The sequence below is a fragment of the Ictalurus punctatus genome, chromosome 20 (assembly GCF_001660625.3).
Source record: "Ictalurus punctatus breed USDA103 chromosome 20, Coco_2.0, whole genome shotgun sequence".
Classification (NCBI taxonomy): domain Eukaryota; kingdom Metazoa; phylum Chordata; class Actinopteri; order Siluriformes; family Ictaluridae; genus Ictalurus; species Ictalurus punctatus.
Window position 1 is genome coordinate 18,658,814 of NC_030435.2, and position 24,079 is coordinate 18,682,892.

A 24,079-nucleotide genomic window follows, 5' to 3' on the forward strand; every position below is an offset into this window, starting at 1 on the left:
GGGTTTGAGGTGAGAATACACCCTGGATTTACACACCATTTACACCTACAGGCAATCTAGCATAGGCAATCCGCCTTGGGCATGTTTTTTTGGGAGGTGAGATTTAACTCAAGCACCCAGAGGAAACCCACACGGTCACAGGGAGAACGTATTAAATAAGATCAAATAAATCATAATGGATTTTAAGATTTATACAGCACAATGGAAGCGTAATCCTGTTGCGCAAGAAAGCAACACACATTAAATAAAGCGTGTTACGCAACAAAGTTGATATACTGATCTGATATTAACTGCTGAGATGTGGGATATTCCACAAAAGGAGGCTCCTGTGTCAAAATGTAGACATGTTGGAGAGAGTGATGTCATCTTTATGGACGGATACCTAGTCTTTTGGCATGAACGTTTATTCACAGGGCAAATGTTTTTATCCAAATTGACTTAAAAGTACAAGCATACAGCTGAGCAGGTCAGGGTTAAGGACCTCGCTCAATGCCACACCGCATCGCTGGGATTTGAACCCAGAACCTTCAGATCCATATCTCAGGAAGGCCAACCACTAAACACTGTTTAACTGTTCAACCCTTTTATATTTACTGCTCAGAAGCTGACACATGGGCTAAACATGTGAGAAAGGCTATCTATACATAATACTAAAATCAATCAAAAAGCATGAAAAATATACAACAGTCAACATGATTTTTTTTCTCAAATATTATCATGTACAATTCAATTTCTAGCAGGTACCACTGGAAATCAGCAGTCTATGAATGTATTTCTTGAGAGTGTCCCTGCAGGTGTTGAATATTTAACATCAGACATGGTTTCCATCACCATGACAGGACTAATCGGAGTTGCTCTCGTCGCTGTCCGAGTACGCCCCCAGCAGGCTGAGAGAAGAACCATTCTGAACTGTAGGTGTTTGGCTGCTGCTTGCGGTTGCAGTTGCTTTGGCAGGATTTGCATCTGAAGGGTGCAGAAAGAAGGAAAGGGGGGAAAAAAGAGGACAGTGGCATAAATTAAGAGTCGTTTTCAAATGCTTCACAACAGTGTGATGTAGGAAGGCATGTATTTAAAGCAGTGGTTTTCAAAGTGTGGAATGGTGACTGTCATGGATTTGTGAAACATACCCTGGGGACTGTAAGGTTTTTCTTTTTTTTTTGCCCTTTTGCTACTGTGGTGGAAATCACAATCCACCATTATCAAAGCTGTTAACTGTAATAGTGAGTTCTTATAGTTACTATCTTGTTTCACTGGTCACATGAATTGAATGGATTTAATCCAAACCATTAAATAATGAAATTATTTTATAATGTCAAATTAGACTTAATGTGTTCTGATAGCAGAAAATTCAGGAATAAAAATGCTCTATTGTTACAATGCAGAGCCAGAATATTATTTTACAATAATTTTAAATAATTAGCCTAATATATGAATAGTTGGATTAAGTTAAAAAAAAAAAAAAAAAAAAAAAAAAAAAAAATCTGTGCTGAGTGGATTTCTGTATGGAGGGACTTAATGATCTCGTATCCAGCAAAAATTCATAAAAATCACCTGCAAACACTTTTCGATCAAGACTTTCACTAAACTACCCTGATGGTCTACTCACCCTTATATGCAGAAAACTAACAAAGTGGATAGAATCTACATAGATATCTAAAGAGTATCGAGTCATTTTGGCTGGTATTTAAAGCGGAATGTGTGTATGACTCCTCTTACACTGTACCATAATTACGATTTAAACAGGAATAGTTCAACGCAGATAACACATTTTAAGAATAAAATCTTTCTTCTCATGCATGTTTTGTTAACTTTTATATGGCCAAAATTTTGTCAACACCTCACCGTCACACCCACACATGGTTCCTCCTGCTGCTGCAAAGTTGGAAACACTCAATTGTATAGAATATCATTGTATACTGTAGCTCCAAGATTTTGCTTCACTGGAACTAATAGGTTCAAAACTGTACCAGCATGACAGGGCCCCTGTGCACAAAGCGAGCTCCATGAAGACATGGTTTGCCAAGGAATTCATCATGGAGGAGCTCGAGTGGCCTGCACAGAGCCCTGACCTCAACCCCACTGAACACCTTTGGGATGAACTGGAACACTGACTACATCCCAGACCTCCTCACCCAACATCAGTGCCTGATCTCACCAATACTCTTGTGGCTGAATTTACACAAATACCCACAGCCACGCTTCAAAATCTAGTGGAAAGCTTTCCCAGAACAGTGGAGGTCATTATAACAGCAAAAGTTAGCACATATGGGTAAGATGGTCAGGTGTCCATATACTTTTGGCCATATAATGTATGCATTAAGACAGCACATGCTGCCTGTAAGAAACAGCAGTTTTTAAAGAGATCAACTGTTTAGGGCGTCCTGCATTATTATTATTAAGAAGAAGAAGAAGAAGAAGAAGAAGCAGCAGCAGAAGAAGAAGAAACCACAATATATTAACTGTAGGTGTAAATACCAGTCATTTGAATCTTCACAGTTCCAGTTGTAGGCTGTTGTGCTGTAACTGTTGCTGCAGGCTTCTTCCTCACTAATAGTGACCCTAGAGCACTTTTTCCTCCCAACCCGCCCACGCTCTTTTCCCAGCTCTTCACTTTCTGCCGCTTTACTCCAGACGAAGTGGCACCCTGTGGAGACAGAGGAAAGGTGCATAATGACATGAGTCAGTAAGAGAGAAATTGAACACTGGCTGGAAAATTCACTTTCCACTCAAATGACAACACAAAAGTACTGAAAGGTTAAGTCAGCAGGAGGCCACTAATCTGGAATATGATGTACAAGGAATAAAATATGAGCAGGCACGCTGTTACATTTTTTCATTGAGCGCTTTTATCCAACGCGACTTACAAATGAGGAAATACAAGCAAAGCGATATATCAAGCGGAGAACAATACAAGTAGTGCTACTATACTTTAGCTGTTTTTTGAAAATAGTGACAGAATCTGCTGTCCAGATTGAGGTTGGAAGTTCATTCCACCACTGAGGGACAGTCAGTTTGAATGTTCTGGAAAGGGACCTCATACCTCGCTGAATAGGCACTACCAGGCGTCTACTGTTGATTGACCGAATGTTGACTGTTATAGGAAAATAATCAACAATAGGGTGGTGTTCATTCCTTTTAGCACTTACTTTACAGCGGATATATAGTGTCATTCCAACAACAGACATTTTCTTGAAATGGAAGATTAAAAAGTAAATTCTTGACTGTTACAAAGCACTGACACTGGAGACTCCTTCCACAAAAATCCTTACAGAAAGCTTTGCTACAACAACATTTTTTTTGTTACATTTTCAAACTGTTTATTATTAGGCTTTGGTTGTGTGGAGGGGCATCCACCATACAAGGTCTTCTGAATCAGTTAGCATCATTTTGGAGGAAGCTGTCTGGATATACAGCAATGTTGGATACCTTTTAATGTTGGATACTTTTAAGATAAAGACTCTCCCAAACAGAATCCAGCATAAGGACAGCTGTTGTCTAAGGTCCCTTATGTTATGTAAAGAAAATCCAATAATTCTTGAGATGGTAAATAAAATACAGATGTTCCTAGGCCAACTTCGTATTATTATTCCGAAGGTTATTTTAACAGCTTATGTTATTGTAGTAGTTAGAACCACATTATTCATTGAATGTATTGTGACATCAAAATAACTCCAAGCGCATTAGGAATTGGAGTTTTAGCCTGGCCTCTGTACCTTTATATACGTTTCGTTGTATGTAGTGAGGATGTCTGTGGGGTTCTCAGCAGCGTGTTTTATCTGCTGCTCTTTTCCGTTTTCGTGCTCCTGATCAGAGTCCGAGTCTGAGTCCCTCAGCCTTTTCACCAACGCTCTCTCCAACATTTCTCTAAAGGGGAGAGAGAGAAAAAGAGATACAGAGATAAATCATTTATGGTTGATATATCGATGGTAGCCATCTCAAGAACAAGTATATCTATAGTGTTTAATCTATATGTATATCTGATCTGCATACTTGGTTTCTCTCTCATCCTCCTCCTGCTCCTTCTCCTTCTGTCTCTTCTCCAACTCCCTGGACTGCTGCAGCATGGACTCAAAATCCACCTGAGCCTGCCTCTGATTCAGCTCCTTCAGCTCCTGCAGGTTCTCCAGAACTTCCATCTCCATCTTCGAGTCCCGTGTGCGGTTCTCCAAAACCTGATGGGAGGCATAAAATCTACTTTATTAATTATTCGAGACACATTTTTGATTAAAAGTATTCTGGATCAGTCATAAGTCCAGGAATCGAGTGGTAGTGTAAGCAGTAATGCCACTCATGTAAATTATAATAGGATCTGGACCACTGAAGGAAACACTGGATTAGAAGGACTACTTGTGCAATATTAACAGAGCTGATTTCGACACACTGCCAGGTGTATTATTCAACGTTACCTTCATAGGATTATTTAACTCTTCCTCTTCTCTCTCTCTCTGGATTTTCTTCTCCTCTTCCTCGATCAGCTTCTCCGCTTGAAAGTTTCGTGTTGCACCATGTTCCATAGCGTAATCAGTGTTTTCTGGGTCAGTCTGTTTGAGAAGAGAATCGAACACAAAGCATAAACGATGAACATTGTGTAATTTCTCAAGTGGCCCATAAGCATTCATCAGGCTAATGACATATTAGCTGCAAGAATAACAGAGACTACAGTAACAACAGGAATACAGTAATACAGATCAGAATTGGCACCGTGAACCGCAAGTTACCTTAAACGTGATTTCTGCCAGACATCTTGTGCATTTAATATAAAACCGGAAGATGGGAAGCCCCAGATACAGCTCGTTCTGTACCGTCTCTTTGCGAGCATTAAACTTCTTCCCTTTGTATATGTACTCTCCACATGTCTTACACCTGAAAGAAACATGTCATGTAAGATTACACCAATCTATCTCTCTACACACAACAACAACATACAAAAACAATAGTGTCAGTGCAGTATATTCATACAGACAGGAACAGGAACATGTACATTTACATATAGCAAGACACCTACCTCATGTTAAACGGGGCCATCAGTCGAACCACATACTGACGATCTTTAGGGAGTTTCAGTTTAGGGATTTTGGATGGATCAAAATCCGGGGGATAGTATTTCTAGAAAAACAGGAAAAAATAGTAGTGTTAATGATTATAGCTGTTACACTGTTCAGAAGTGTAAACAATAAGTTCAGTACAGTTTTCAGTGTTTCTAACCAAGACTACCCAGTTAAAGGAATAACTTACAACATGTAAATCTTTATCATTAACATTTGAACCAACTTCAATGGTGTCCAAGATTTATTTAGGAATAAAATATTGTTTAGTTGAGTTGATTTTTTTTTTTTGGGGGGGGGGGGGGGGGGGGGGGTTCAATGTACTTTCAGTAGCTATGTTTCCATGTTTTTGCATGTTTTTGCATGTGAATTTTGGGATATCGCATAAAAAAAGGTGGAAGCGCCAGATGCAAATAAAAAACTAATTTAAAAAACATGCGCTCAATTGAGATGGATCATTTTTTTATTCAATAAGAAATACGCATAAACTATGATGGAAACACGTGTACTGAATAAATTCCTTGATGCGCATAAAAGAAAGTCATGTGACTTTGCCTCAACAAATCACATGATTGGATATTTGGCTCAGATAAGTAAAATGTAATGTAAAATGTAATGTAAATGTAAGTAAAAATGGCAGTGAGCGAGATGCGCCAGTTTCCCCGGAAGTGACTGGTTTATTTTCTTGAACACATGGGATGAAAACAGAGCTTTATTCGCAAACGTTTTCTGCGATATACCAATGTTTCGCATAAGTTAAATGTGCACCTTGGATGGAAACATAGCTATTAGCATGTTGCTCTGTTTTCACTTGGGTTACTACATTACCCACAATGCTGTCTGGCTGTTTAGCCCTTTCTTCAGTTTAAAAAGTGCAATGCAGTAATGCTTTAATCTTTGCCATATTTCTCTTAACTATAGCTACATTGCATTCTGGGATCTTGTGCTGTCTCCACTACTTCCACGAAGCTCTTTTGTTTTATATGGCGTTTACAGTGAAACCTTTGTAATGTTTGAGATTATGTTTGTTTACTTTTATTTTTCCCCTTGCCATGAAACGTCTACAAACCGTCTGTCTCTGAAGTTTTTTTTTTTTTTTTACTTAGGCTGAAAGGATTGATTTTCCTCGACAGCATCACTAAACACTTCACAAACAATTCAGTATAAACATAAAAAAATATTTAATGTGAGGAGTTTTACTTTGCTAGCTAACTAGCTACACGTATTCTGTAGCTAGCTGGACAACTTAATCTCTATCTAACACGTGATAAAAAAGACAAAATAAAATATTGAAATCCTCCCGCTCTTAGTTTAGCATCCAAAATGGCGATTTGCAACCAAAGAAGGAAAATATAATTTAAGTAACTTACATTTAAGACTTTCCTTTCCGACATGTCTAGGTCTAAGCAGTCCTCAAAAACAACGAACACAAGCTTCCGACTTAGACTCAAAGGTGCTGCTAAGCGTACTATGACCGTGACGTTTACTATGATGCAAGGAGATTTAGAATACAGCCAAATTCGATTCTGTCTCACTCTTACTCGTTTGCAGATGTTAGCGACTAGAATTTGGTAATTACTGCCACCTGTAGGCGGAGCAGGGAATAGCAAGAATGGTTTACGCTTTGTAAGAGTCAGAAGAGGGGGCAATTACACCACTTAATGCATGTTCTTTTACATGTAAGTGATTCTCTATTATACTTACACAGTATGGCCAAAAGTTTGCGGACACCTGACCATCACACCCCAATCTGTCCTTGAAAATCCCATTCCAAAACCATCTGCATTAACATGCACTTTGCTTTGCTGTTATAATAACCTCCATTCTTCTGAGAAGGCTTTCCACTAGATTTTGTAATGAGGCTGTGGGGATTTGTGCTCATTTAGCCACAAGAGCATTAGTGAGGTCAGGCACTGATGTCGGGTGAAAAGGCATGGCATGCAGTCGGAGTTCCAGTCCTAAAGGTGTGCAGTGGGGCTGAGGTCAGGGCTTTGTGCAGGTCAGTCGAGTTCTTCCACTACAAACTTGACAACATGTTTTTACGGATTTTGCTTTGTGCACAGGGGCATTGTCATGCTGGAACAGGTTTGGGCCCCTTAGTTCCAGTGAAGGAAAATCTCAAATCTACAGCATACAAATATATTCTATATAATTGTGTGCTTCCAATTTTGTGCCAACAGTTTGGGGGAAGAACCACATATGGGTGTGACGGCCAGGTGTCCACATACTTTTGGCCACATGGTGTATGATTACGATTCATTTATCAATCGCATAACCTCCCTTTAAACCAAAACGTACAAGCTTAGATAGAACTGAAAGAAAGTCTATTGAAAATGACCCCTTGTTCAAACAAACTAAACAAAAAGAAGAGATCTAAGTGTATCTAGTACATTTTTAACATGTTAATAACAAACGAATGCCAATCGATAAGTAATGTACAACGTTTCGTGACCAATATCTTTATGGACTTTGCAATAATGTTGAGATTTTGAACACAATATCATTTTAGTTGCTGGTCTATTTGAAGTTTTTAGCTAAGGTCAGTCACCTCATGAATAGGTGGATACTTTGATGGTTCCTCTTGTTGAAGGCTGAATATTATCAATACAATGAAATGTCTGGAAGTATTCTGTTCATATTGCATGAATAAAGCAACTGTATTTTATATATATATATATATATACAGAATAGGATATTGAAACGACCACCGACTGGATAATGTGGACCATACCTATATCAGTAATCCAAAAGAGTTGGAGGAAAGTTGAGAAACGCTGTTCTCTATGTACAATTTGTATAAATTCTCTAATATTAATACATTAGTTCAGGGCTTCAGTGTGTCAGCGCGCAGCTCCACATCTGCGCGTCTTTCCCTCCCACCACAGGCGCGCGCGCGCACACACACACACACATACATACACGCACGCACACCTCTGTTTCTGCAAAATAACATCTTCTTGGCTGCCATAAATGTGTGCCTGTGCATTTTAAAGAACGGATAACGACCAAAAAACAAAAGAAAAGGTCATGCGTAAAAATACGCACTTCACTTTGCTGCGTCTATCTGGAGACCTCGATGTTGATTTTTATTTTTTGTCAAAATCAGAGCTGCGAAACGAGTTTTCATCTCAGCTGGAATGAAAACATGTTAAAATAATCATTATCCAGCATAAATGAATGTGGTTTGGGCTCTGAAGTGGCACCCGGATCATGTAAAAGCTGAAAGACCTGGGCATGAGGATAGCTGTGATGATCAGAGTTTACAAGTGAGTTAAACTTTCACTCATTTGCTTTATCCAAATGAAGTTCAGGCATCAGACATCAAGTCTAGGATGTCTATATGTGCTATGTTCTACAAGGGTTGTCTTTGAAAGTACTGAGTGAAAATTCAATATCATTCTCATTGAATTTGAAAATGAAATGTTTATTTAGTTATTTGGTGTGAACACTGTGTGAACATGTGCAAGTTGGTTTTTTTTATGAACATGTGAAGCTTTTCATCTTCTATATTGGCTTTAACCAACATAGAGGAAAACTTCACAGATCTCTATATTAATGGAAAACGTATTTAAAAAGATCAAATATTATGCACACACACACACACACACACACACACACACACACACACACACACAAACAGGGACAAATAGCTTTTATTCAAATAAAACAATAAAATGGAGCATTAACTAGCCTCAACATTTTGGGAATTGGAAAAGAGAGATACAACTGACTTATTTTTTTAAATTTACTTCTTATTTTGTTTAATGGAAAACAACATCACTGTTGTGCGCACACATTTCTGTTGTACAAAAATGATCTACTCTATAATCCTCTTCTTCCCTGTCCCAAATTGTTGCGATAATAGAAATGGTTCTGTACATCATAGACACAATGTCTGCACTTTTTTTTTTTTTCATCTAATGTGTAGTATTTGCTATAAAATATGATCTTGGTGGCAGCTGAGTATGTGAATTCTGCCCAACCTGGCAACCACATTAACTGTTGGAGTTCTTATCAGTTGGAAATTACTCGCTGCTGATGAGGATGGCCCCTTATGGACAGTCTAAAGATACACTTAGAAACCCTGAAAATGGCTTTGGACTGCAATTGATATGAACAGATTTGCTACGACGGCAAAGGACTACAGTTGCCATGATAGCTTTAGGACTGCAAGTGCCACGTTTCCATCAGTGAACAGTTGATAAATTCAATAAAGTAGACTTCATGTTAAACTATAATGAATTACACAATTGCCATTTTTAACCATGTAGTACACAGTTATACAAGGGAATTATTTATAATTACACTATCCGGTGTCACCCAGATGAGGGCGGGTTCCCTTTTGAGTCTGGTTCCTCTCAAGGTTTCTTCCTCACGTTGTCTCAGGGAGTTTTTCCTTGCCACCACTGCCTCTGGCTTGCTCATTAGGGATAAATTTATAAATTTATAAATTTAAAATGTATATCTGGAATTTATATATTTCTGTAAAGCTGCTTAGTGACAATGACTACGTTTACATGGACAGCAATAATCTAATTATTGACATTACTCTGAGTAAAATGTGATTAAGGTGATTACATGAGTCGCTTTTAGAATACTCCTGTCATGTTCCCGTTTTACATGTTATAGAACATAATTAGATTAACAGCCCGCGTCATTACGTCACCGCGCCACGCCGTCCGACATCCCTCCAGAATTTCACGTATCAACATACAGTTCGTCTTCGTTATGGTACCGTATACAGTTTTGGGTGTTTTTATTTATTTATTTATTTTTTTACGAACGCTTTAAGTGCAGTTAATTATTTGTCATGCTGTACATGCAAATAGACAACTGCTTGAAGCGGTGGGTGTGTCCCAAATCGCGTAGTTACCGTCTATATAGTAGCCGAGATACATGTACTTTTCCCCACTACAGGCCTATAGTAGGACTGTATGCGAATTGGGACACAGCCGAACTCTCTTGTTCGCCGTAAAACGTAAAACTGCCGTCTGTGATCGTGTCCTGTCGCAAAATGCGTTGAAAACTCTCACACGACGTTCATAATGTGATTAAGGTGTTTACATGTCACTACTACACGTCCATAATGCGACTAAAACAGGAGTACTCCACCTGTCTTAATTAGATTATTGCTTACTTAGATTATGACCTTAATTAGATTAAGGTAAGTAAAACTTGCTGTTTACATGGTAGTTTCTTAATTAGAGTATGGTCTTAATTGTATTAAGAGTGGATTATTGTTGTCCATGTAAACGCAGCTAGTATCCATTGTTAAAAGGGCTATACAAACAAAACTGAATTGAATTGAACTGTCCTGGGTTGGGTATCCCAAAAACATCTAGCACGAAGATGATCATTAAATGATAGCGTGAGCATCACATTGAACACTCTCGCTCCCAGTGAAGACGATCTTTTGGTTTGCAATGCTTTTGGGAAACTCAGACCTGTCCTCTGCTCCTCCGCTGAGTATTGGGCAGCGTGATTCCTGTCCCACTGGGAATCTATTAGCACTTGTTGCAGTTCCCATCTTTGCAGTAATAACTTAATGACACTATATGGGGCAGTGAGGAGAAAACATCTAGGAAGGCAACTACAACTCCAATTCTGAAAAAGTTGGGACAGTATGTAAAATGCAAAAAAACCCCAAAAACTGAAAACACATCATTAACACATTATTTGATGTTTTACTTTGTGAATTTAATTTATGTTTGAAAATATACACTCATTTCAAATCTGATGACTGTTGCACACTCCAAAAACGTTGGGACAGTCGACTGTTTACCACTGTGTAACATCACCTTTTCTTTTAATAACACTTATTAAGCGTTTGGGCGCTGAATGAAGACACCAATTGGTTAAGTTTAGCAAGCAGAATTTTCCCCTATTCATCCATTATGCATTTCTTCAGCTGCGCAACTGTACGCTGCGTTCATTGCCTTATTTTGCGCTTCATAATGTGCCACACGTTCTCAATCGGAGACAGGTCAGAACTGCAGGGAGGCCATGCTAGCACCCGCACTCTCTGCTTACGCAACCATGCACTTGTAATCTGGGCAGAATGTGGTTCTACATAGTCCTGCGCTGGATGGCAGCATATGTTGCTCCATAACGTGTACATATCTTTCTGCATTAATGATGCCTTCACAGATGTGCAAGTTATCCATGCCATGGGCACTGACGCACCCCCATACCATGACAGATGCTGGCTTTTGGACCTGACACTGATAACAACCAAAGAGGTCCTTTTCCTCTTTGGCCCGGAGAACTATTTTGTCAAAACGTCTGTTTTGTCCAAAAACTATGTGAAATGTCGACTCGTTGGACCACAAAATACAATTCCACTGTGCTACTGTCCATCTCAGATGAGTCCAAGCCCAGAGAAGTCAGTGCTGCTTCTGGACAGTGTTGATATACGGCTTCTGCCTCGCATAGTAAAGCCTTAACTTGCATCTGTGGATACAGTGGCGAATGGTGTTAACTGACAAAGGTTTACCGTAGTACTCCCGAGCCCATGTCAGGATATCCATAACAGACTCATGACGGTTTTTAAGACAGTGACGTCTGAGGGATCGGAGATCATTCACATTCAGAAGTGGTTTTCAGCCTTGCCCTTTACGCACCGATATTTGACCGGATTCCTTGAATCTTTTAATTATATTGTACACTGTAGAAGGTGAAATGCCCAAAATCCTACCGATTTGTCTTTGGGGAATATTGTTCTCAAAGTGCTGGATTATTCATTGACGCATCTGTTGGCAGATTGGCGAGCCTCGACCCATCCTTGCTCTTGAAGGACTAGGCCTTTTTTGGAGGCTGCTTATCTACTACGATTAAATGATTGCCTCACCTGTTTCACATCACCTTCTTATTTCAACTCATCACATCGCTATTAGTCCTAAATTGCCCCGTCCCAACTTTTTTGGAACATCTTGCATGCATAAATTTGAAAATAAACGTTTACCTTCAAAACTATGCAACTGATTAGGTAAAACATCACAACTTTTTTCGGAATTGGGGCTGTAAATCAATGGAACATCAGCTTATATCTGTAAAATGGCAAAAAACAATGACAAAAAGAGGTCATTAGTATCTCAACTGAATTTAACATGTCTGGAGTTCATTTGCTGAACGGCTGATATGTGCTGGGGCTCTTCTCCACCTGCTCCTATGGATTAGCTCCCACCGCCTAGTGTGCATTTTAACAGAATCTATGACCTCTATAGAAAACCTTTTACTGGTCGGATTAACTCCTTTACCACTTTTGGGACTTTCTTTCGTTTAATTTGGTGTCGTGATCAGCAAATTTGTGTCAAGAACAACAAATCACCTCACAGAAGTCAATATGGAATACATATTAAGTTCAGGCATCTGGTTGACATTTCCATAGCAAATAGCTATTCCACAACTAATATGCTTCATGAAGGAAACATAGAGAGAAAAATAGTACAGATGAAGATAAAGTCAAACAGATTAAGGGAAGTGGGGCAAACTTCACACACACAGCAGTCACAAAACCAGAGAGGGATCAGTAACTAATGCACAAAAATCCCCTAACTAAGCAGGCACTGATTTTCTCAAAATAGAAGGATTTGGAGATTTTAAAATGTTTAACAGTCATCAATGCGGCAGCAGGTACACACACTTACACACACACACACAGAGTTGAAACGTAATTTTTATTCTGTATACTGACTGAAATGATAAATTATAGGTTTAGTGGGTTATTTGGGTAAAGGTGTATTATACTTTATATCCCAAAGGTTTATAAACCACAAGGATAATCATATCTAAAATTCAAATATAAAATATTTGGACTCCAGGGGATCATTACAAGCTATAAAGTCAAAAAGCACTTCATCTACAGTTTATTTTGTAGCCTGCGAATTAAAAAATCGACTTTGTTGTGAACTGTAACGCAGAGGTGGCTGCTGTTCTTAATCTCGTATACAAGGTGCTTATTTGTCCTACTTTCTGTGAGAAATTTTAATGTTGGTTGGTTGTTGGTGCTGGCCTCTTGGTGAAGTCTTTCCATTCCTTCCACCGTGTTAATTGCAGAATGAATCTCCCAATGTTAAATACAAAACTTTCATGTCTAATTAAGTAAAATTATGTATATAATATCCATAATGTCAGATTCAACATTGGTGCACCGGCTGCTGACTAAATTGACCAGGCTTATATAATGGTATTAGGAATTAATCACATTAAACAAAAAATTAGTTGAAATCTGATTTGGAATACTAGTAGGAGAATGATGAGTGGGCAGAGGAACAGAAAGGTCAGTGTACTTCTTTTCACGCCCAATGATGTGGCTCTTACTCATATTTTACCTGCTCTACCTATTTGTACGTAACGCACTAATGCACTCTATAAACCATTTTCAATAAAGGGGGGAAAAAGCTTCCAGGAACCCATTATTATGGAACAGCTGTATGGTAGGAATTAGGTTAGCATGTCTGAGACAAAAAGTTTTGGTTTATTCATCTTAAGATTAATTAAGGAAATGAATCACTTCCTATAAGGAACCCATTCAAGTGAAGTGTGGAGTCATTTCGAACTATATAATTAACCCTCTGAGAAGGACAATGTTAACGGCAAAGCAAAGTAGAAAAAAAAGGTTAGTACTGTACACCACCTGGTATTCTGGGAAAATATCTGCAAAGCAACTTATTGTATAGCTACAATAACACTACTAGTAAAGTTGGGACAGGGGCAATTTAGGACTAATAGCGATGTGATGAGTTGAAATAAGAAGGTGATGTGAAACAAGTGAGGCAATTGTCTAATCATAGTATATAAGGAGCCTCCAAAAAAGGCCTAGTCCTTCAAGAGCAAGGATGGGTTGAGGCTCACCAATCTGCCAACAGATACGTGAGCGAATAATCCAACACTTTGAGAACAACATTCCCCAAAAACAGATCGGTAGGATTTTGGGCATTTCACCTTCTACAGTGTACAATATAATTAAAAGATTCAAGGAATCTGTTCAAACCTCGGTGCGTAAAGGGCAAGGCTGAAACCACTTCTGAATGTGCGTGATAACTGATCCCTCAGACGTCACTGTCTTAAAAACCGTCATGAGTCTGTTATGGATATCCTGACATGGGCTCGGGAATACTTCGGTAAACCTTTGTCAGTTAACACCATTCGCCGCTGCATCCACAGATGCAAGTTAAGGCTTTACTATGCGAGGCAGAAGTCATACATCAACACTGTCCAGAAGCAGCACTGACTTCTCTGTGCTCGGTCTCACCTGAGATGGACAGTAGCACAGTGGAATCATGTTTTGTGGTCCGACGAGTCGACATTTCACATAGTTTTTGGACAAAACAGCCGTTTTGACAAAACAGTTCTCCGGGCCAAAGAGGAAAAGGACCATCCAAGCTGTTATCAACATCAAGTCCAAAAGCCAGCATCTGTCATGGTATGGGGGTGCGTCAGTGCCCATGGCATGGATAACTTGCACATCTGTGAAGGCATCATTAATGCAGAAAAATATGTACACGTTATGGAGCAACATATGCTGCCATCCAGCGCAGGACTATGTAGAACCACATTCTGCCCAGATTACAAGTCCATGGTTGTGTAAGCAGAGAGTACGGGTGCTAGCATGGCCTCCCTGCAGTTCTGACCTGTCTCCGATTGAGAACGTGTGGCACATTATGAAGCGCAAAAAAAGGCAATGAACGCCGCGTACAATTGTGCAGCTGAAGAAATGCATAATGGATGAATGGGGGAAAATTCTGCTTGCTAAACTTAACCAATTGGTGTCTTCACTCAGCGCCCAAACGCTTAATAAATGTTATTAAAAGAAAAGGTGATGTTACACAGTGGTAAACAGTAGACTGTCCCAACTTTTTGGAGTGTACAACAGTCATCAGATTTGAAATGAGTGTATATTTTCAAACATAAATTAAATTCACAAAGTAAAACATCAAATAATGTGTTATTGATCTGTTTTCAATATAGTACAGGGTGAATAGAATTTTCAGATGACGCATTTTGTTTGTTTTTTGAATTTTCCATACTGTCCCAACTTTTTTGTATATTACACTGGAATAATAACACTATGTGCCAAAAGCATTTAGCACTAGAACCTTGCCTGGCTATGTTGTTTCCGTAGGCAATGTGAGGTAATGTTTAATGTTTCTGTTGTATTGAATTGAGATTTTTTGGCCAGTTCAGGACTACACACAGTTCATCCATAATTTGCAAACAAATTTGAAGTCACGAAACAGGAAATGAGGGCATTTGACCGCAATGCTTTTACGTATTTACAACAAATTTGGCAAAAGATTTTCTTTTAGCAAATGATCTGATGTTAACAAACAAGCTAGGCATCCATTTTCAACTTGCTACTGAATATAGAAAGTGAGTCAGTATTTCAGCTTTGGCTTGATATATTGCCATGAAATTTAGTACATCATGGAAGCACATGTTTATGGTCTCAGTGGCATCTGGTCTTCCTCTGTCATTAAGAGGTCGGGTCAGAATGTGCTTGGGCCCTTGTTCTTAGGTGAACTGAAATGATTGGTTTATTACAAATCATTTTTAACAGATACTTTTGTAAAGTTTTTTTTTTTGTCTCATTTAATTAAACTGACCATTTTACTGGGTGCTGTGCATTAGGATAGGAGCGTGACTGCAGGTATTATGATGATGTGATGGACTGAGGACCATGGGAGTTGTAGTCTTGCCAAACTCCGCATTTAAAGAGTCTAAATGCAATTTAAACAATCCTCTATCAAGCAATCTTTAAAGCAATAAATCTCTTTCTTCTTTCTGAAACATATTCTCAGATGGGAGTAAAATCCACAGGACAATCAGAATGAAAAGATGGCGACCATACTGCTACCAGTGGGTTCGGATGGCTTGCACCCATTCACTCTCGAGTCCCTTTTGGGCATTGAGCACAGGATTGCAGAAGAGCAGGCCAAGAACTCCAAGGATTCCCCAGAGTCCTGTGCGAAAGCAGAGCATCCCAAAGCCCAAGCAGACCTGGAAGCTGGGAAGGTGCTTCCTCGAATCTTTGGTGATATTCCTGCAGGTCTGGTAGGAGTCCCACTGGAAGACATTGACCCTTTTTACTTCAACAATCAAAAGGTGAGTTAAATTAGCCGTCATTAAAATCTCCCTTACTGTTATTGGGTTCACATTTTTAATGAAACTTTGCTAGCTCATAAATTGTTTTCTTGTCTTTCTTGGTAGACCTTTATTGTGCTAAATAAAGGGAAAGCCATCTTCCGCTTCAATGCCACGTCGGCCCTGTACATATTTAGCCCGTTTCACATCATCAGAAGAATCGCCATAAGGATACTTGTCCATTCATATCCTTTTCCTGGCATTTATGTTGATTTATACTGTATGAATAGGAAATTGTTATTGGGTAATAGAATGCAAAAATGGACTTCAATTTAGGTAATGCATTCCATAAAAACTATGATGTGATCTTTTGAAACTTTAAAACAAAAAAAGTCTTTATGTTTCAACACAGCACTCACTATGCTTGTTTTTACTTCACAAAACACCTAGGCCAACAAAACTGAACTACTGTCTTTGCCCCTACATACTCAGTAAGAAATGTGTGAAGCTAACTGCTGCAATAAGATCACCTTTGTGATTTTATATTTCAATAAATCCCACCAGCGTTATATTGTAATTTCTGACATTATATATGAAAATGAAAATGACTAAATAAATATAAATCCAGGGAAGCGAAAGCTTGTTCTGAATACTGTATTATATTACTCCTATTTGACCTCTTTATTAACGTTCCTCATTTTGGTACAATTGAATCCATAATCCATAATTTTGTGACATAGGACTGATGATGCACAACACTAGATCTACACATTTTTTTTTCATCGCTTAGCAATAATAGAAGAAGGGGAATTGATTAAAATGAGTTAAGCTTCATTGGGTACTTTAGGAAGTTTGAAATCATAGTCTAATATGAAAAAGAGAAGCTTTTCATACTATATAACAAAAAAAGTGAGGACTTTATTGTGAAAAATGTTTTCTGGTTTATTCATCTAAAGCCAATTTATAAGCCTCTTCATTTTTCCCTGAACATGCACATCCTGAACTTTCAAAACCTTTTTTTTTTTTTTTTTCCGGCCCATCCTGTGCTAATACACATTCTCATCTCTCTGCACAGATGGAGGCTTTGCAGCTTTGTATTTCTGTGAGAACAGGACACCAGATAGGTCAAATAGGGCTAGAATTATCTTACTGAATCCTCAAATCCCACTGGCTCAAAGATTTCTCTTGAGTTTACATCAAGACAGGAAATTTATTGTTGCTTTTACCTGTAATTTGATAACGCCGAAGGTCTGAAACAAGGTCAAATACCCCAAATTGAAGAGCTGGAGTCAAATGAAATGATATAACTTCCTGCTGCCATTATAATCGTATGATAAATAACTTAATAAGTGACAGTTTTTTGTTGTTGTTGTTGTTGTTGTTTTTTATTTAATTTCCTTAACTTTTCTATACATTGTTTAGTTTGTTCATTATGTGCACAATTTTGACCAACTGTTTCTTTATGGCCATGTCGGACCCTGCGCAATGGACCAAGTATCTGGAGTGAGTAATTACATTACACGTTTTTTTTTTTTCCTGTTTCATACTTGAGATTGAGACTTAATTCAAACGTAAGATAAATTACAAAAAAAACAAAAACAGACAACATTGCACGGCTGGGAAAGGATGCTGTAAATATCTCAGTATAGACATGATACTAAACAGTCATCTGTGTGTTTTTGCAGTAATAAAAAGTTTTTAGTGTTTAGTAGGATAGATTGCAAACATATTTTGCAGATGTGAGGTTTTCAACAACACAATCCTTAAAATGTCAGACATATCAGTAAAATTAAGACTAAGTAAAGACGATATATTTTGATTAAAATGTTATTTGTAATGTTAAATTGAGTTTTCATCAATGGGATGCTCTGCTTGGATGATCCTGTTTCGGTAAGATGTTTTTTTCACTGCATCGTGTGCTGCAACTGGAATGCTGCCCTCGAATGAAACTTCTGTGTGTTTGTTTGCTGTCATGCCACTAAACACTGTGGTCACCAGCTTTTCTCTTTAACGATAACTCATTAAAGGATTATGATATCAGTTGAAAGAGTGAATCAGTAAATGACTTTCTGATATAATTTACACGCATTAATATATTTATCCAAAATGACTCGATCAAGTGAATGAATCAAGTGAGTAGAAATACGATCCAAACAGCGTTAATGTCAGTCATTTTAGAGGGTGTGGACATTTTAGCAGGTTTTCTACTATTTAAAAAACAGGATCAACTTTTTTTTTGTGCATTTCTTCTGTAAACAAATGGGTGAATGTAGGATATTTTGCCAGACATTTGCTATTAGAGGTTTTTAATAATACACTATAAAAAAAATACACTTGCAGTCAAGGCACTACAAGAAGAAATGTAATATGTCTTCTCTAAAACTGTAGTAATAACAATATCAAAATTTATCAAAACGGTATTTTAAAAAGTGTTTATTTAACAGGTTGTGTTTTTTTTTTTACTCCCGTGTCCACTGCATTGTCTGGAACGTAATGCAGTGGACATGGGTGTAAAAAAAACGTAAATTGTCTCTACCCATTTCCTTTATAAATCATATAAAAATCTCTTACTAGGGTGGAAACATATGAAGTCATATAGTATTCTTAAAACTCTTTTCCTCAAAATATTATTTTCTATACTCAGAACCAAAAATCTCTTTCTAGATGACCTGCATTCCTATTCCTATTCATATTCAAAGTCATATTGAGAAATATATTACAGAGGATTTGCTCAAAATGTGCATATTTAATGGGTTATTATCAATCATTTGCATTTGTGTAATATTTCATGTTGAAAAATGACCATTTTTAACAATCTAATCTTTTTATTTGTTAAACAATAAAGAAATGATTTTCCAACAAACCGGAAGTTCTGGAAATTAGACAAAGCCTCATTTGCATAAATACAGTAAATATTACTTTTTGAAAATGTTCCAATACAAAATAATAATAATAATAATAATAATAATAATAATAATAATAATAATAATAATAATAAGCAATTGATTGTGATATCTATTTTTAAAAAATATAATATTGTAGTGTCTTGCCTGGAAGTGCATGTGCTTGCTGTTCGGCTGGTGGGAATGAAAGAATATAAATCACCCCGAGTACATTTCCATTGTATTACAGGCATGTGCTGTGCTGTCGATTTTCAAAAGATTGATATGGTTGCTCTAGTCAGTGCCTACTGCTATATATGTAGCCTAACATGTATTGACCTTTAATGAATATGTGCATGCAGATGAGGTGGAAGAGAATGTGACTGGGCATGCAGCATGCTGATTTGCTAGCACCCAACATAGCTCCTTACACCTTCCAAGTTACTAAGAGAGAGATATTACAGACATGTTTCATGCATGCTTCAGATAATTTAAAAAGAAGGCTCTGAATCTTTAAAAAGAATGAATTCACTTGATAAATCTACTTTAGAGTGATATATTAGGTGTTTTTAATAAAATGAATATGTGAAAAGAATGGCAGATATAGAATAAAACGTCAAACATACAAATTGTCAAGGAATTCATAAGAATAAATAAATAAACAAAATTTGTCAGCAGAATTTGTATAGAAATATATGAATATGCTAGTTATTTCACTCTGGTCTGCTATATTTAGTTTACTCATCCCATTTTGCCAGCTCATAAAATTTTAGTATGTTTTAGTAATGTCTGCCTTATGTTTTCCTCTGTCTTGCCTTATTTATGCTCAGATATACATTCACTGGCATTTATACGTTTGAGTCGTTCATTAAGATCTTGGCAAGAGGATTCTGTATTGGACCTTTCACGTTCCTCAGAGACCCATGGAACTGGTTGGACTTCAGTGTCATTGTTATGGCGTAAGTATTCCTCATGCTCTATACTCTATAGAAAGTTCCTATTTGCTTCTAAATCTCTAAATAACTGTGTAGCATATCCAGAATGGTTCAGGTTTAACCATTCTGAAGGGTGGTGCCATGAAAGAGAGAAAAGGACTGCATACTTCATATCACACAATGTTATACTACCACTCAAAAATACCTTCTCAAAATGTAATTCTGAAGACCTTCATTATTCATTGCAGTTTTGACCACAATGGCTGTTAACATAATAACAGTCGTTATTGCCATCAGTTGTGCTGAAAAATGTGACCTACACAAAACGGGGGCAGCGGCATGCAAGAATACTTCACAAAAAAGGAAAACGTAAAGGAGTTTAAAAAAAAAAAAACAGCCTGAAATGAGTGAGTGATGGTTAACTGAGAGGTGGATAATGGCAACACTGAGAGACATAATGCAATTTTGTTACAGAAAGAAAAGGAGAGTAAAAAAATATGAGTGTGCGGGAATTTGAGGTGAGAGAGACAGAGACAGAGAGAGACAGAGAGAGGGAGAGAGAGAGAATAGGTAGCCAGTGAGCCATTTTTCAGATGACCTACATATGCAGCATTAAAGCTTGACCAAATTAGAGATGTGGATTAGCTGCTAGAAAATGGTAGGAAAGAAGAGAATGACATTGACATTGAATGACAGAAAAAGAGGAGACAATAGAAAATAGAAAATAGTTGATCTTTTCAATAATTATAGCCACTTTATAACTATGAGAAACCTTCTTTTGAGCTTTTGGAATTTTGACTGCAGCGAATTTTGAACTTGATTTTCAGTCGCTTAAAAATACACCAGATGGAGAAGAGTAGTGCTGATTGGGATAGAGCATAACAATGTTTGGAGCAATAGCACTGAATGGCCAACCATCTATAGAGAAAGTCTAATGAATAGGATTATAGTCAAACTGCCAGATGTATTGAAGGTACCAGGAGGGCTCTAAGAATCAAGAGCTTTGTCAAAAATATATTAAAAAGACTTGAAAGTGTAGAAAATAGAAGTATAAATGGAAGAGAATGAGGGTGATTTATTAGGAAGATTAAAAAAAAAAGAAATAGGGTAATCAGTATGGGAGAAAATGAAGACATTTCTCAGCATTGGTAAGATAAGGTGTAATTAAGGTATAATTGAGGTATTATTAAGGTATATTTAATTCATTCAATCATTCATCTTCAGTAAGCACTTTATTCTGGATATTCAGGACTGCAGAGGGCAGAATTCACCTCAGATGGGACGCCAGTCCATGACAAAGCACCAGGCACACACACATTCACACACACACACAAGCAATTTAGCATAGTCAATCCACCTACATGCATTTTTTTGGGAGGAAATTGGACAACCCAAAGGATACTCATGTGAACATGGTAAACTCCACAATCATACAAGCTCAGGATTGAACTGGGGATCCTGAAGTCATGAGGCAGCAATGCTACCCTCTGCACCACCATGACATTCAATATAATAAGGAACTTTCGTTTTTTAAGAACTTTAGATATGAAATTTATGTTGCCAATTCCTGGTGTGGAGTGCTGGTAGTGGTGGTAGTGGAGTTGGTGCTACATAGTATACATATAGTATCTGTCATCAGCATAGCAGTCAAAGCTAAATCCATTGTCATAAAGAGAAGTGGATCAAGAGCTAACCCATGAGGAACCCCTTAACTGACAGGTGCAGTGAACAATCTGTGTCACTATCACGCTGTGCCACTCATTTCGGTGAAGCATGTTATGTTTTATAATATTAAAAGCTGCACTAATATCAGTTATATGTGTGTTAAGAGCCACATCATCGACACCATTTTCAAATGAAGATACTCAGTCATATACAATGAGGAACATGCTCAGAAAAATTAGTACTAATCTGTACCTTTACCTGTACCTTCCTTGTTGCTGGGGTGGTACCCTCAAAGGTACATTTTTTGTATCTGAAATATCTCTCTCTTTCACATGTGAACGTGGATATGGTGTACCTATAACAAAAAAATGAAGCCGCATAAATGGACTTTAGCTAGTCTTTAGGATAAAGGTAGAAGTTTGAGCCCCAGCCTCAGGGAAGGGTACAGTTACATTTATCAAGCACTTTTCTAGACACTCAAAGCGCTTTACATTTTATTGGGGGGGTCTCCTCAACCACCACTAGTGTATAGCATCCACCTGGATGATGCGAGACAGCAGCCATAGTGCGCCAGAACGCTCATCACACACCAGCTATTAGTGGAGAGGAGAGAGTGATGTAGCCAATTCAGGGATGGGGATTATTAGGGGACCATGATAGTGCAGCTACCACACTTTCCATCACTTTAGCTAAGAAGGAAAGGTAAATATTGAGTCTGGAGTCAGTAAGGTAAGTCTTACTGAGCCCATTTTGCACTTAGATTGGCCATTTCATTATTTTCAAATGCTTATTACAATGATGATGGGGGCTAGCTCTGACCTGTATCTGATTTCCACTCTGTTTAGATATGTGACAGAGTTTGTGGATCTTGGCAATGTCTCAGCATTACGAACATTCAGAGTCCTGCGAGCCCTAAAAACCATATCCGTCATCCCAGGTAAGAGCCCTTGTACGCCACTGATAGAATCACATACAGTCCATACACTATACTTAGCAGACATTGCTCCGAAAGTGGATCTGGATAAGAATGTTTGGGTGCCACAAACTGAATACACACTCACCAACCACTTTATTAGGAACAACTGTACATCTGCTTGTTCATGCAATTATCTAATCAGTCAATCATGTGCAACAGCTCAATGCATAAAATCATAGATACAGGCCAAGAGCTTAAATTAATGTTCACTTCAATCATCTAAATGGGGAAAAATGTGATCTCAGTGATTTTGACTGTGGCATAGTTGTTAGCCAGATGGGCTAGTTTGAGTATTTCAGAAACTGCTGTTCTTCTGGGATTTTCATGTGTATCAGTCTCTAGAGTTTACACAGAATGGTGCTAAAAACAAAAAACCATCCTGTGAGCGGAAGATCTGCAGGCTGAAACGCCGTGTTGATGAGAGAGATCAGAGGAGAATGACCAGACTGGTCTGAGCTGACAGGAAGTCTACAGTTACTCAAATAACCACTCTTTACAACTGTTCGGAGAAGAAAATGATCTCAGAATGCACAAAAACATGTTGAGGAGGAAGAACCCTGGTATCTCCTTATTTTGAGTCATCACAGATATAAACTTAATCAGTTCAGTTCGTAATGAGATGCTGGTTGTCACAATGTCTACGTTGCTCCTGCGCCATAGTTCGAATGGAATCTTTAAATGTAATTTTTTTCTTTTTTTTAAACTTTAATTGTGATGGAGGTATGTCCAGTTCAGGAACGCTTCACCATACGAAGGCTTTTCCTAGCCCACCACACATCAAACATTTGATTATATTGTCTACTATGAACTTTAAATAAATGGTCTGAGTTAGCAGTTACTAAGAAGTCAGAGTTAATCCATGTACACAAGTTTACATACATGTTGTTGCATTGTGCCTGTCCAGGTCTGAAGACCATTGTGGGAGCTCTGATCCAGTCGGTAAGGAAGCTAGCAGACGTGATGATCCTGACTGTCTTCTGCCTTAGTGTCTTTGCTCTGATTGGTCTCCAGCTCTTCATGGGTGTCCTACGGCAGAAATGTGTTCGCAGCACCGCTCACTGTGTAAACTCCACATACCCAGGAAATGGAAGCTTTTTCTGTAACAACAAGACCTGGCACTCCATAAAGGACTTCATTAGCAGTGAAGGTACAGTGAAGCTGTAAATGCTCTGCTATAGCATTTACCCAGACAGACTTATTCGATTGTATTTATGTTATGCTATGTGTATTCAGAGTTAACAAAATGTAGTTTTAATCGATATGTTAGTATATAGCAATTTAGGTTGAAATCTGTGATAGTGAGAAAATCCTCTCATCTCATCATCTTACGTCAATAATGTCCTGATAGACGTCTTACAGGAAAGACTTTTTTCTTGGTATTACATGTGCTGTCCGCTTACTCCTCAGAAAACTTCTACAAAATCGAAGGAGCCAAGGACGCCTTAATATGTGGATATAGCAGTGATTCTGGGTATGTGAGAACTTGTTTTTTTT

General features: G+C 38.0%; 2 protein-coding genes across 3 annotated transcripts in view; one reads left to right on the forward strand and one right to left on the reverse strand.

The window, feature by feature from the left end:
• Positions 1-386: 386 nt before the first annotated feature.
• yju2 (YJU2 splicing factor homolog) lies at positions 387-6,572 on the reverse strand. The gene is made up of 8 exons (XM_017496192.3): positions 6,416-6,572; positions 5,006-5,106; positions 4,719-4,863; positions 4,407-4,541; positions 3,991-4,172; positions 3,714-3,864; positions 2,476-2,644; positions 387-963 (listed from the first exon to the last, which is right to left on the reverse strand). The coding sequence occupies exons 1-8, from the start codon at positions 6,437-6,439 to the stop codon at positions 842-844; spliced, it is 1,029 nt and encodes a 342-aa protein (XP_017351681.1). The 5' UTR covers positions 6,440-6,572; the 3' UTR covers positions 387-841.
• Positions 6,573-9,974: 3,402 nt separating this feature from the next.
• The window catches only part of scn12aa (sodium channel, voltage gated, type XII, alpha a), a 36,921-nt gene continuing 22,816 nt past the window's right edge, over positions 9,975-24,079 (forward strand). Inside the window, exons 1-8 of one of the 2 annotated variants that reach the window (XM_053673722.1) lie at positions 9,975-10,209; positions 15,845-16,148; positions 16,254-16,372; positions 17,541-17,630; positions 19,840-19,968; positions 22,455-22,546; positions 23,490-23,732; positions 23,993-24,056. In XM_053673722.1, coding sequence (XP_053529697.1) covers positions 15,882-16,148; positions 16,254-16,372; positions 17,541-17,630; positions 19,840-19,968; positions 22,455-22,546; positions 23,490-23,732; positions 23,993-24,056 — 1,004 coding nt within the window. In that variant the 5' untranslated portion in view covers positions 9,975-10,209; positions 15,845-15,881. Of the gene's footprint in view, positions 10,210-15,844; positions 16,149-16,253; positions 16,373-17,534; positions 17,631-19,839; positions 19,969-22,454; positions 22,547-23,489; positions 23,733-23,992; positions 24,057-24,079 lie in introns of those variants that run through there. The other variant, XM_017495023.3, reaches the window with a different exon arrangement.